Genomic DNA, 15,303 nt, shown 5'->3' on the forward strand with positions numbered 1-15,303 from the left:
CCAATATTTTTAATTTTTGAAAAGCTATTTGATTCGAAAGTAAATCTTTCCAAGTTTTACTATTGTTTTTTTTTTAAGAGTTTTATTTTTTGTAAAAAAAACTGTCAATTCGATTTTTTCAAAATTTTTCAGAATGTTGAAAATAACATAAGATAAAATAAGTTTGAAGCCTAAATTTCAAGTTTTTGAAAAGATATTTGAATCGATATTCAATTTTTACCAATTTTGAGTAATGTTTTTTTAGATTTTTATTTTTTATAAAAAAAAACTGTCAATTAGATTTTTCTCAAAATTGAACAGATGTCAAAAACATTATTTTTCGTTGCACAAAATTGTTTTGGAGATGAAATCATATTTAAGACGTAAAATTTTGGAGGTGACACATTTTTTTTCAGTTTTTTTGATTTATAGAAAAAAACGTTAAATGGATTTTTTTCAAAAAAATAAACTTCTTTGATATCACATTACAATATATTATATAAAATTTAATTCAAGTCTCTAGCGTTTTTGGTTCGTAAGCTATTTAACGTTTACCAAAATGTTCACCTTTTTTCAAACTGCTATGGTAAAAAAAACCACCCACGCAATTTTCTTGGGAGCCCTTTCTGCATCTTTCTGCCTCATTATCTGTATAACAAAATTTATTTAAAGTCGATATTTCTTCCTGTTCTTGAGCTATGGACAACGAAAATAACGTCGCGAAAGTACTAACGTACGTACACACGCACGCACATAAGTCTTTCTAAAAATCTTTTATTTCGACTCTAGGGACCTTGGAACGTCGAGAAATGTCAAAATTTTCAATTTGTAAAATCGGACCCATTACAATAACTTCCTATGGGAAGTTAATAACCTGTGAGCAAAGTTAAATGTATAGTTTATTGTAATGCTGCTTTCTGTTGTTTAAAAACAAATTTGAGAACAATTTATTGAGTTAAGTTCCAATTATTTGCAGTTTAAAGTTTATATCTTTATATTTAATTGAATACATAAATTTAAAGTTATACATCCTAATTCTTTACCGTTATGTAATACATACTTAAAAACTACTGGTAGCCTGTAAAAATCAAATTTAGATGGACTGATATTTACTCTATCGTGGAGACGAGCAATTGAATAAAACCATAGCAAATTAAGCATTAATAAAGGCATTTGGTTTTAGCTTAATTGAAGCTTTTTTATTAAATCAAGATACTTGATACTAAAGTTGGTAAACATTTTTTTTTTCGAATAAAAATCTATTAAATTAAACTATTTCTTGATATGAAAAATATTGTTGGTAACTTTAAATTTTTTTAAGAAATAAAAACTTTTAAGCAAGACAAATCGACAGACGGGATGGGAAGTTATCAGTGTGGGTCGCATCCCAGCCTTTTTTTTAAAGTATGGTTAAGTGAAGGAAGTTTTGTTTTCTGCGTCGAGTAAACCATATACACATAGTCCAAAAAGTCAGCATACAGCAGCTTTCTTTTTTTCAATATTACCACTTTGGTTTTCACATTTATTCCTAGCACCTTTTTTTTCAAAAACACACTAAAATTAGGCTGCTGTACGGAGACTTTTTGGACTAAGTGTAACTTGATATTTATTTATTATTATTAGAATTGACTTCCACATGGTACAAAAAACTAGAAGAGTGTCAAAAGAACACTGTTACCTGTTCAGCGCTTCCTGAAGAAGAACACTACAATTTTCAATTTAATTTATTTTATTCATGGAGTGCTCATACTCGTATATATTTGCATACATTAAGACATATATTCTTATAAAACAGATGTAAGCTTTACAATTCACAAGGTTTGAAAGCTAACATTTTTATTATGATATTCGAATGCTTAAAAGAATACAAATTTCAAAAGTTATGTAACAAAAATAAAAAAAAATATGCGTCAAGACAAGGTGTAGTGGTCATCTTCTGATGAGCCCAACCATTACATCGGGGCGAAAAGCATATATGAACAGTGAACACTTATGCTGGTTATACATATTTTAAATCATATTTATTAGATTTTATACCAAACGGTGAATAATTTATTATTTACTTATTCTTTCTTATCGATAAAATAATAAAAATATACTATTAATAAGTAATTAAGAGCACCATCAGAGGACTACCATCGGCTCTGAAGCGAGTAATACTAGTTCTGTTTTTTCCATTTCTACTAAATAAATTTTAGTTGCTTTAATACAAATTATTTTTTTTATTTTCGTTAGGACTTATAACATCTCTGTATGTAAAAAATCTACGGTATTATCACGGAGTTTTTTTTTTGTGTGCCGCAGCCGCTAGATGAAGTTGGAAGTTTTATATAAAAGTTAAGTTTAAAGAAAAACTGCAGTAGCTAATGTCAGTAGATTTTAGGTGCCGCCCGTCAAAATCTTCGGTGATAACTCTTGGTTATTTATACAAAGTTGACATACAGTGATGCAAAAAATAAAAAAAACAGGCTCCGTGTTCATTTTTTTTAACATATAAAAGGTATTTGTGAAGAGTTGGAAAACAGAAACTACACACATAGATTTTTAATTAATTATTGCTTAAATTCAACAATTTTGCTGAACTACGAGGGGCGTTCAATTTTCAATATATTCTCGGTATCGGGGTGAAGCTGTGGTTATATATATAAATTGACTTATTTATCAAGTAATACTATTATTTTAGTGCATTCATGTAAAATTTCATATAAATGTGATTATTATTTACCGTTAAATCTCTATTTAAACAGAATCATAATGGCAACTGAGACGATGATGGTGAAAATTGAGCATCGCGCTGTAATTAAATTTCTCACTAAGCAAGGAAAAAGTCAAAAAACTATTCATGAAGAAATGGTGGCAGTTTACCAGGGTTCCGCACCTTCATTATCAACTGTGCAAAAGTGGTCAAGTGAGTTCAAGAGAGGCAGAGAGATCATTGAAGACGACCCCCGCTCCGGCGCCCCGGCTAGTGCTTGTACGGGAGAAAGCATCAAAGAAGTCGAAAAACTTGTTCTCGAGGACGCCCGAATAAAGGTGAAAATGATGGCAGAGATCACCAAGCTTTCGACTGGTACCATTCACAACATCCTTCTTGACGCTGCTGTGCGAGATTGTGGTTTTGAAGAAATTCAACATCCACCCTATAGTCCAGACCTTGTCCCTAGTAATTACATCCTGTTTCCGGATTTGAAAAAATGTCTTCATGGAAAAAGATTTTCGGATGATGAAGAACTCAAGTCGGCAATAAATGGGTATTTTGCAGGGAAAGAGGAAACTTATTTTTTTGAGGGTTTAAAAAAGCTTATCTCAAGATGTAACAAATGCATTGATGTTAGGGGAGATTATATTGAAAAATAAAAACAATTTAAATTGAATTCGCATTTTCCTTCATATCGATACCGAGAATATATTGAACGCCCCTCGTAAAACAATGAGAAATAATGATAAAAATAGATTTAACAGTAAAAGTTTTTGAACATTTTGTAGTGTCACACTTATTTTTAATAACTTCTTCCACTTTTCGCCCATCGAATTCTTAATTGCTCTATTGGGTTTAGGTCGGGGGATTGTGATTGTCATTCCAAAGCGTTGATTTTGTTTTGTTTTAAGTATTTTTTACCTAATTTGGAGGGGTGCTTCGAGTCATTATCCTGAATTAACTGCCACCTCCTCTTCAGTTAATAATTGCATGACTGGATTTAAGATTTGAGGAATTTTTCCTCAGCGTAAAACTTATGTTTGATCCAAAATATTCGAATTACACCAAATGCAGAAAAGTACCCTCAAATTATTATATTCCCACCACCGTGTTTCACTGTCTTTGTGTATTATTTTGAGTTAAAATCCTTGTTCTTGGCCTTCTCACATACATTTATCCATCGGAAGCAAACAATATGATCTTCGTTTCATCTAACCCCAAAACATTATTCCAAGTATTTGTTTGCAAATGCAAGGCTTTGTATAATGCTTTTGTTGCTTCTTTTAGTTGTTTTTTTATTGTTCTAGCCCGTTTAATTAATTTTTGAGTTCCCTCAGAGAAAGTTATAGTTTCTTCTTACATATTATTACCAATAGTGTATCAAAACGTGAAGAAGTTTTATCTTTTTGTTCATCTTGCTTCTTCTTTTGGGCTTGAATGAAAAACTTCAAATACTTTTTTTCTTCGAAAAGTTTACTGTAAGATTTTTGCAATTTCAACCATCGTTTTTCCAGCTGTCTTAGTTTTTTTATCACTTCGCATTCAAAGTGAGTATAATGTAATCCACGACCCATATTTAATAAAATTATAGATGACTTTTAAAATTTTTGCTTAGCATCGAATATAAAACAACAGGCAAACTTATAAACACACTCAAAACTCCTGTTTGCATACGAAAAACTTGATCCTTTTGTTAGAATAACAGTTAAAGTAGTTTTTTTCTATTATTTTTTAAGTCATTGGTCTCAAACTGTTTACCGTTTTGTAAAAACAAAAGGTTGTTTTCACAAAACTACTTTACAATATGAGAGCATTATTAGGTACGATTGAAGTAAATAAAGAATAACGACAAAATACTTAATTGTTAAACAAAAATATTGAAAATTATGAATACACTTGTTTTTATTATTTTTCCCAACGTTGCACTAGACAGGGACAGCAGGTCAATTTATTTACTTTTAAAACAATGTGGCGAATATTGTACCGTGATCCCTGCAGCAGATTCAGTGTGTGTGGGCCTTTAATTTGGTAAATTTTGACCTCATTTTTTCAATATTTTAAATTAACTTTGCGCTAATGTCAGAATTTTACAAAACACTGGTAAATCATTATGTTCCAAGGTCGTACTCATATAAAGCTTAAGGCAGATGTTTCTTTATAATAGCTTAGATTAATCTATTGTTTTGATTTTCCCTTTAGTTCTGTTTACAAAATGTTTTAAATGCAGTTAGTTATTTATAAAAAGAACCTATAACTGCTAAATAAAATCAAGGATCAAAATGCTTGTTAAGACACACATTACAGATGATGAAACAAGCAATTAACTTCAGAATATAAGCAATTTATCATCTACTTCAAAGTGTAAACCCTTTTTTTTGTTAAATGCTAAGAACGAGGCATTCAAACGCGTCTGAAAAATGACAGTTCATAAAAATAAACACACACTTAAACAGACCTATCATTTTACTAGAAATGTCAGACACCCACAGTGAGGAGAAGTCGCTATTAAAACCAAAAACTCTATATGTGTTTGTAATTCGATGAAAAGATGTGCATCTGAACAAAAAAATATGTCTTCTTTTCACGCATACATAAAATTGACCAATGAGTTTTGAGGGGAAATGTCAGCTGTTGGCTTTTTAGTTTGTAGGCAAACTAAGATGGCTTCCGAGGATTTATATCATTATTAGAGTAGAGTGTTTTTGATTAAAACCCACTATTCAATTTTGTTTATTGTATTGTTGAAGGTGTTTTTTAAATTATTTTAACTTCATTCAATTATTCAACAAATAACAAAAAGTTTATTTCTTCTAGAGACAGATAAAAAAGAATGAAACATAAGAAGAATACAAGATTAATTTCAAGATACAAAGTTTAATTTTATTGCTTATGCCATTTTTCGTTAAGTGTGTTTAGTAGTGTTGATTTTGATCGCGTATCTAATTTTGATGGGTTGCATCTGCATCAAAAGGAAAAGTTCAATTCCAAACTTGTCCCATCTGTCATAAATGCACAAACTAATATATATGTATCTTTATGTACATGTATTCCTTTCTCTCTGCTCTAGCTAGCCTCTCAGTCTCAGGTCATTTATGTCTTTGTTTGTCGGGTCGTGAAAAGAAAATTGTTAAGAGTATGAAGATGGCGCACGAAGCATAAACAAAATTATATTATTTTTAATAATAAAGATATACCTACAAATATTTTAACATAAAATAAGGACAGACGCGTTGTGTGTGTGTCCCTTAACAATTACCATGGATATAACAGAAGAAACAACAGATAAACTAATAAAAAAGAAACGGAGTCATATTCTGAAGAAGATTAAAAAACACCTGGGAATTGTGCGTCGCGAACCCCAAACCTGCTTACCACAAAATAATTTACCACACTTGCATTTTCATAATGTGCATGGCGATAATATCAGAATTTCGCGTGATGGAACACAAGCAAGACGATTCGAAAGTTTTTGTCGTGCTATAACATTTAGTGCCCGACCGGTTAGGATCAATGAAAGAATATATATGCGTTTTTCGGAAATCTCCAATAACTGGAATGGAGGCATCCGTTTTGGATTCACAAGTAATGACCCAGCCTCATTGGAGAATTCCTTGCCTAAATATGCGTGTCCAGATTTAACGAACCGTCCTGGCTTTTGGGCTAAAGCTCTGCATGAACAACATTGTGAATTGAATAATGTGTTGCACTATTACGTGAATTCTACTGGTGATGTTATGTATGGAATAAACGGTGAGGAAAAAGGAATTATTCTTTCAGGAATCGACATACGTGGGTTGCTTTGGACAGTAATTGATATATATGGCAACTGCACTGCTATTGAACTTTTGGATGCACGGCTATTTAATCAACAATCATCGACAGTTGCTTTCTCGAGTCAAGTGTCCCATTCCAACAATTTGGCGAACAGCATAGTAACTCCCATGCAATCACTTAGTATTTTGGACGGTGATAGTCCTTTACCACATCTAAAATACAATATAAACAGGAGGTTGGTGCCCCTGCCGTTCCATACAGCGAAAGGTCGAAATGTAAGACTTTCTCCCGACCACGTTATTGCTGCTCGTACTGAAAATGATTTTTGCCAAGGATACGTTTTTACCTCTAGACCAATTCAAACGGAGGAAAGTATAGTAGTTCAAATACTAAAAACCGATCACACGTACGTTGGAGCCCTTGCATTAGGCTTGACTTCATGTAACCCAGCATCATTGAATCACAACGATTTGCCAGTTGATTCAAACTTCTTACTCGACAGACCTGAATATTGGGTAGTCAATAAGGACATCGCATTGCCTTGCAACAAAGGCGATGAAATATCAGTTTCCGTGTCTGCAATCGGAGAAGTCACAATAAGTAAAAATTGCGGAACACCTGCTGTTATAATGCATGTTGACCATCGCTTACAACTTTGGGCATTTTTCGATGTTTACGGTTCCACTCGCAGTATTCGTGTATTCCAACAATATTTTCAAAGTGATCAAAAATTGAAACACTCGTCCAGTTCGGTTATTCACCCAATTTCTTCGTCTAATTCAACTGCGTCAATTAATGTCGGTGGATTACTACACCAATCAAATATGCTTTGCAGCATGGAAGCTTCTTTAAATTCAGCCAGCAACATTTCAATGCCAAAAGTTAGTCAGATATTTTTGCCTTCTTCAAGTGATATGATTCAACTTCAGCCAGGTGGAACCGTACTTGTGGTGAATCTGCCACAAGTCACAAACCGTACACAAGAATTTGATTATAGCAACGAAGATGTAAAAATACTAAGTCAAGCAACATCTACCTATTCGAACAATCCAAATGTGTCCACGAACAAAAATCAGTCCTTCGAGCCAAATCTAAATTTAGGAAGTAAGAACAACGACACTATTTCAAAGAAAATTTTGGAAGATAAGAAAAACGATAGTGAGTTAACTGCCTCAGAATGTACGATATGCTATGAGAAGAAAATTGATTCTGTACTCTACATGTGCGGACATATGTGCATGTGCTACGAGTGTGCTATCGAACAGTGGCGAGGAGCAGGCTGTGGCCAATGCCCACTATGTCGGGCAGTTATACGGGATGTTATTCGTACATATACCACATGATTAAAATATAAGAATTTATTATTATGTTATGTAGTTTGTTACTATAAAGTTCACATTTTGCAAACCTATTAAGAAAAATTTAATAACATAATTTAAAATACTGTCCCCACTTAATGACTAAAATGTCCTAATTATGTTTTATCAAAAGACCATTATTTCAAACCCTATTAAGATAAATCTGAAAAACTATTATTAAGTTAAAATAATATGGTTTATCTGTGCCAACACAGATATTTATGTTCAAGTTAACAGATTTTTTTTTACTTATTTATGAACACTCGAGACTCAGATATGTATGTTCAAAGGAACTGATTTTTTAAATATTATTTTATAAAATTGTTTAAGCTAAGCAAACAAATAAACTTAAATTGTTTAAATATAGAAAAAAGATAATAATCAACTTGAAAAAGGATTTTTATAAAATAAATTGACCATTTACAGCTACAAATTTGTTGCAGAAAAACATGGCCAAAAATCGTAATAAGAGTTGGTAACTGGCCCAGGCTTGGGTTTGGTTAAGTTAAGGTGGCTATTAATGGGAAAACCAACACACAGACCTGGATCTTAATATCACGTTTTACTAGTTAGAGCTAGCTATAAAGCATTTGAGGCGTTAGATGTGGAAATTTCTTAAATCACTAGGATGATTGTAGGTAGGAAAAGTGTTCAAGGTTGAGTCTTCGTCTTTGAAGCAAGCAGGACACAACCATAAAAAACGACTCCTATTCTTTTTCATCCATGCAACTTCTGCAAAAATCGTGTGCAGGAGATCCAAGTGCAAAAGCAAGCATACCTATTAATCAGTGTCGTGTAAGGACTCCTATAACGGAGCTAATGTGCAACCTCCCAACCGAAATGAGTTGCTTGGAACGTTTAGCATCATGCAGTGGCCAAATTAGTTTAGTTGACGACAAGAGGTTGTGTTAGATCATCTGTGGTTTGCTTTCTCTATACTAAGTTGTCTAATACAAGTAGCAAGAGGTACCTTACCGACGTTAGTTTTATCCCATCAAAGAAAAATTTGTTCAATTTTTTGCAAGTTCGTCAACTTTACAATGGGCAGGTTCAGGTAACATAAGGGACTTTATTCTTTGAATGTAAGTTTTGACCAAGGCAACTATTAAGTTTTCCAAGTGTCATGAATTTCAAATTCAGAACTAAACTTCACATATTTTTACTTTAAATTCATAGAACAAGAACTACCAAACACATTATTGTCCAAAAAACACTCCTCAGACAACCTACAAGTCGATTACGATTTGTCTTGTATTGTAAAGAAATATTACTTGTTTCTTTTTTAAATTGAGAAGTAACTCTTTTACAGAAAACATTAAATGGAATTGTGGAAAAAATAAATAAATTATAGTGTAGTAAAGCTCAGCTTTCTCTTGGATGAAAGAACCTGATCAGTTGTCATTTTGAAATAAGTTGACTTGGCTTGATAGGTAGATTTTTCTTAACTTACTTTCCAGACAACTTTCCATTAAAGTTGCCTTAATTGGAAGGCATTTTTTTGGCAGCTGGCCAATCAGATACTAGAAACTTTCCTTACTTTCAAGTCCCTTATGTCGCCTGAACCTGCCCAATGACCTGGAATGTAGCTGTGACCCGGCACCTAAATAAGCTGAATTTTCGACTGCTCCGGCATCTTCACAAGAGATGATCACCTGTTTCCGGCTGTGAGTTTATTGCAACAGAGTTTAATGCTTTTATGGCAGCTTGACTTCCTGACAAGATGTGTATATCGGTAGTCGATATCATTTTTTTATCTAAAGTAAGAAAGGGCTTCTTTCATGGCCAGAAGTTCTGCTTCGAACACGCTACAATAATTGGGAAGGCGAAATTAAAGACATAGATTTAGTCTGTTGCAAGTAAGCGTCTTAACCAACCCCGTCATAGGTTTTTGATCCATCTACATAAAAGTTAATTGTTTCGTCTGTTGAAAATGACTTATTCTCATAAGTATACCTAGAAGGGATGGACACTTGGAAGTTTTTGATTGATTGAATTTCTGGATAAGGGGTTATGTGTCGACGTTACCAGGTAAAGATCTGAATAAAGGAGTGGGCAATATTATTATTGATCCACTGTGAGGAGGCTTTAAGTGGAATGGCTGTGCTAGCGTACGATTGTGTGCTGAAAGTATCTAGCAGTATAAGATGGAACAGAATATCAAGTGCAGTATAGCCAGTGGTGTAGACCCCATTTAATTACAATGGATTTTTTACAATAGAATAAGGCCACAGTGTGCTTCTCTTGAATATTAACTTATTATGCAAGATAAGAGCCAAATATTTTGCTTTGTCTGAGGGGTATACCGCTTGTATAAGGGGGTCTATGTGGGGGATTTTATTTTGTATTTACTGGTAAAGAAAACAAGTTCGGTTTTGTGGAAATTCACGCCAAGTCCAAGAAAAAAAGCAATAGAGATGTTAAGGATTGCTAGATGAATGTATGAGATTGCTAGATAGTTGTTAGATGGCGAACTATTCGGCTCGTTGATTCCCCACACACAACAGACCCGAGCCTTGTCTTGTTGGCTCGGGATCGTTGATTTTTGACTTGCTGAAATCCAAATGGATCGACGGATCCGAACTGAACCACCCTAGTTTCCCCACACACGATCGATTTTGGACGACTCCGGTCTATTAGGACTGAGCAAGAACTTAAAATGTGACGCACATAGATGTTGCTAAGCAGATGAAACATGGAATTGGTTGTTTGATTTTGTGGAAAATTTACTTAAGTGTGTAGGGTAGGGTGGGACACTTTCGACGGTGGGGCACATTATACTTTTACAATTGTGAGAAGAGAGTTGATTTTTAAATCAAAATTTTAATGGTATTGTTGGTCACATTGTTCTCTCCTATCAGATACGTATTTTTACAGTTCTCTTTCGACTGCTGTGGTGTATTTTTTCATATTGAAGTGATTTTGTGTAACTTGTGATAACGGAATTTAAAAGGTGTCCAATTCAAGTTGTAGTGTATTATCAAAAGTAAATGTGGGTTTATTTTCTTTCATTTATTTTTAGAAGGTTTCAAAAAAATGTAAATAATTTAAAAATAAAAAAACTAAGTGTGCGGAACTTTAGACTATAGCACGTGGGGCACTTACGACAATAGTCGGCAATTTTTTAAGCCCCTCTTTGAAGATATAACTCTTGTCTTCAGAAGTGATATTGAGTTGAAGCTGCCGTTGCCAGAACACCCAGCTGGATCATCAAGATATTCTAATCTAATTTTTTTCAAAAACGTTGACATGAACCTGTACAATATTCAATAAATTACTTTTTACCGGAGTTTACTATAAAAAAAATGATTCAAAACTCTCATCGAAAAGTTATTGATACTTTGTGATCTTATTTGATACATACTGCGTAGGTACATAGCAAATAAATAATTTAGAGAATTTTAATTTGATTACCTATTTTTTTAATCGAAAAAAAAAACAATTTGTAAAAAAATTTGTCCAGAATAATGAATGACGTCATAAAGATTTAGAACTTGAAAGTAGGGACTTGAAAGTAAGGAAAGTTTCTAGTATCTGATTGGCCAGCTGCCAAAAAAATGCTTCCAAAATTAATTGAAAAGTTGTCTGGAAAGTAAGCCAAGAAAAATCTCCCTAACTATCAAGTCAACTCAACTTATTTCAAAATGACAACTGATCAGGTTCTTGCATTCAAGTGAAAGCTGAGCTTTACTACTCTATAATTTATTTATTTTTTGCACAATTCCAATAAATGTTTTCTGTAAAAGAGTTACTTCTCAATTTAAAAAAGAAATAAGTAATATTTCTTTACAATAAAAAAGACAAATCGTAATCGACTTGTAGATTGTCTGAGGAGTGTTATTTAGACAATAATATGTTTTTGTACTATGAGCTTAAAGTAAAAATTTGTGAAGTAAAGTTTTGAGTTTGAAATTCGTGACACTTTGAAAACTAACTAAGTTCAAATAATGAAGTTGACTGCAAATGAAGTGCCTTATGTTGCCTGAACCTGCCCAATTACTAAAAGTTTAAGTTACTCCGTATAAATCATTCAAAATTAGTTAAACCATGGGGCAAGTTCAGACGACATAAGGGGCTTGACAGTTAGAAAAGTTTCCGGCATCTGATTGGCCAGCTGCTAAAAAAATTACCATCCAATTGAGGCAACTTTAATGGAAAGTTAGTCAAGGCAAACCTCCCATACTATCAAGTTAAGTATACTTACATATGTCAAAATGACGTTTGATCATGTTTTTTCATTCGACTAAAAGCTGAATTTTAGATATTACTAATGCTTTCTGTAAAAAGGTTCCTTGTTCATTTGAAAATGAAATAAGTAACATTTCTTTACAATATACAATTTGTGGTGGACTTTTTTTGTTGAAGTAAAGATCTGAATTTGAAATTCATGATACTTAAAAAATTAACTAGTTGCTTTGGTCAAAATTTACGTTCAAAGAATGAAGTTGACTACAAATGAAGTCCCTTATGTTGTTCGGCTGAGAGCTGAATTTTATTACTCTATAATTTATTTATTATGTGCACAATATTTCTTTACAATACAAAATGCAAGCCGTGAGGGACTTGTTGCTTGCCTGAGTAGTATTTTCTACACAATAACGTTTTTGTTGTTTATGTACGATGAGCTAAAGGTACAGGTTAGTGAAGTACGGCTCCAAGTTTAAAATGTATGTCACTTGAAAAACTAGCTTGGTCAAAATTTACGTTCAAATAATGTAGTTGACTACAAATGCTGTCCCTTATGTTATCTGAACCTGCCCAATGGGTATGTCAAATATGTTTAAATCTGACAAAACAGGTGATTTAATACATGTTTATGTTTCAAGGATTTACAAAATTGATTTAAAATTTGTATGTTTTTCGGTAAAATCCGGTGAATTATGAAAGTTATTTACTACAAAAAAATTGTTTATAATAGATTTGTAAATTTGTTTATTTTCTTTTGTGAACAACTGAAAGTTGATTTTATTTTTTGGCAGCTATCTTAATTTAACTATCCAACACTTTCAAAAATGTATCTACAAATGCACCTATCCAACACGAGATTGAACGCAGACAATAGCACATACCTGTAACTGACAGTTAACAATGTAATAAGTGCTATCATTATCAAAATTATGAATTTTTTCCAAACATTATGACGTTACAAATCGCATATTTCAAATGTAAGAAATTGGATAAATTTGATTTTATTATAATTATTTACAGTAGGAAATTCACAGTGCCACACAAGAGCTCATTAAAAAAACATTTGAATAAATAAAAATCGCACTCTTACTCAATTATTACAGACATAATAGGCGTGTACCATCAACTGATTGACGGAGTCAGAATCGTTTTATGGGACAAGAATCTCCGTACAAACATAAGCTGTCAAAAACATATGTTGTCAATTGTAGTTTTTGATGTGAATTTATTATCTTTTTCTATTCATAATTCTTTGTTACTTTTGGAAAAAAAACGATTAAAATGGATAACAAACAAAAACAAGTTTTGCGTCAAATTTTAAGTAGTTCATCAGATAAAATAAGAAATAAAAAAGGAATGAGGAACATGAAAAGATTTTGATGGAACTCCTAATAAGCGAGGATAGTGAGGATGCTGATAGTAGTAAGTACATACCTAGCTAACAAAATACAAAAGTTTTCTTAAAAATTATTTAAATAAAGCGTTACACCAGACAAATGACAACTGAACAGCTGTTTTGGATGAGCAAGCAAATTGAGAAATGAATCCATGAATTTTTTGTCTCAGAAATCTCCGCAAAAAATCTCAGTGCTCAGCTGAGATTTTTTGTCTCACTTAAAAAATAGCTCGGAGCGCTCAGTTGAAGGTACACACCTAATGCAATAAGCCCGACAAAACTGCGGACAAAATTTACGATTTTGCATTTTTTTCTCAATTCCCATTTGTTAAAACCCTTTAACACAAGAAAATTAGGATAACAAATAACTTGCCATATCTGACAACATTACCCGCACACAGGAATGGTTGTGAGTTGTAAGTCACTAGGACTTAGTTCTCAACAGACTGTTGTGCAACCCATTTTTTTGTTTTGATAACTTGCTACTCAACAGATAGATAAATTTATAAGAAGGATAGATGTGAAACCAATTATTCGCTAACGGGAGGATCAACCTGGGGGGTCATTCCGTAAAACGATTATTGTCAAACGATAGCGTTTTGACGATACTCTCACTTCACGTAAGACGATAATCGTCAAAGTGATATCGCCAAAACTATAGCGTTTGCACGATAGCTAAGTAGGTATCGTCTGCTATTAATTTCGATTCACAACTAAGCAAATTGAAGTAAAAAAGTTTCGGTGTAGGAAAGTTTTGTTACAAAATGAAACTAAAAATTAAGAGATGAATGGGACATTCTATCTATTTAAGTATCGCTCTTGCACAAAGCACTAATCCAAATTAGTCTTGGAAACAAAAAATATTTTTGAAGCTATGTCATGTTCCCTGTGGATAAAATGAAGTCTTCACTTCCTTCCCTTGGACTAAAAACAAAATTGGGCTTATTACTGCAGCTGATTTACAAAAATATCAGACATTGGACAAACATTTTGATATTATAGTTTTATCTTCGGCGGCAACAAATGAAAACACAAAAAGTGACAATAACAAACCCAAGTTTAATAACATTTTCAAGCTATTGAACAAGCATTATCTTTCGTTGAGTTCATTTTGGCATTTCAGTCATAGTATAATATACTCAACGAACTTATACTGAAAACGATTGAACGAGACGATAGTGATAAAGTTGTGTGAAGCAAATTATTGAAATTACGGAATGACTCCCCAGGAAAAAAAAAATATAATGAATAAAAAATAAAAATGAGATAAATCGGACCCTCTATCTCTTTCAACCAACATATTTATAAAACAATTCTGCTATATATTTTAGTTATACAATGCTTATCAATAAAACTTCTTACATTTCTTTTAGATACTCCTCCGCCAGCTTATAGAAGAAAAAATTCAAATTATTGAAAATAAAAATGTTGACACCAACCCGCATGAAAAGAGACGTAGAAATAGCATTTTTGCATTTAGAGGCATTATAGAGATTACATAACTTCATGTAGGCTCTATACAGCGTTTTTAAATAAGACTGTTAAAGTATGAGAGTCTGCGCACATGCAGAAACCATTCTGTCACCCATTCGAGCAATTTTTTAGTTTGTGATTTGATATAAACAAACCAATTCCTTAGTTTGTGTCACAAGGAATTATAGGTTAATGCGCGGACATTCAAATAAAATCGTTGAATAATTTTCTGTAAGTGCAAGAGAGAATAATTTAGTCAAGGTAGATAAATGTTTACTGTGTATTGTTTTATTTCGTTGATTATTTTGGAGTTGCTTATGTGCGCAATGTTTGGGAAACTAACGATCGAAAAAGTTGCATGTGCGCGTCTAGCCTAACAATAAAACAACAACAATAAACACCACAAAATAGTTGATAAGTTTGGTAAGAAGCAACAACTT

At 32.7% G+C, this 15,303-nt stretch overlaps 1 protein-coding gene across 1 annotated transcript; it reads left to right on the top strand.

Moving 5' to 3' along the window:
• Positions 1 to 5,347: 5,347 nt before the first annotated feature.
• LOC129951362 (protein neuralized) lies at positions 5,348 to 8,194 on the top strand. Its single transcript, XM_056063471.1, has one exon. It carries the CDS (start codon positions 5,935 to 5,937, stop codon positions 7,792 to 7,794), a length of 1,860 nt encoding a protein of 619 aa, XP_055919446.1. The 5' UTR covers positions 5,348 to 5,934; the 3' UTR covers positions 7,795 to 8,194.
• Positions 8,195 to 15,303: the final 7,109 nt, after the last annotated feature.

This window comes from Eupeodes corollae, chromosome 3, assembly GCF_945859685.1.
Source record: "Eupeodes corollae chromosome 3, idEupCoro1.1, whole genome shotgun sequence".
Lineage (NCBI taxonomy): Eukaryota > Metazoa > Arthropoda > Insecta > Diptera > Syrphidae > Eupeodes > Eupeodes corollae.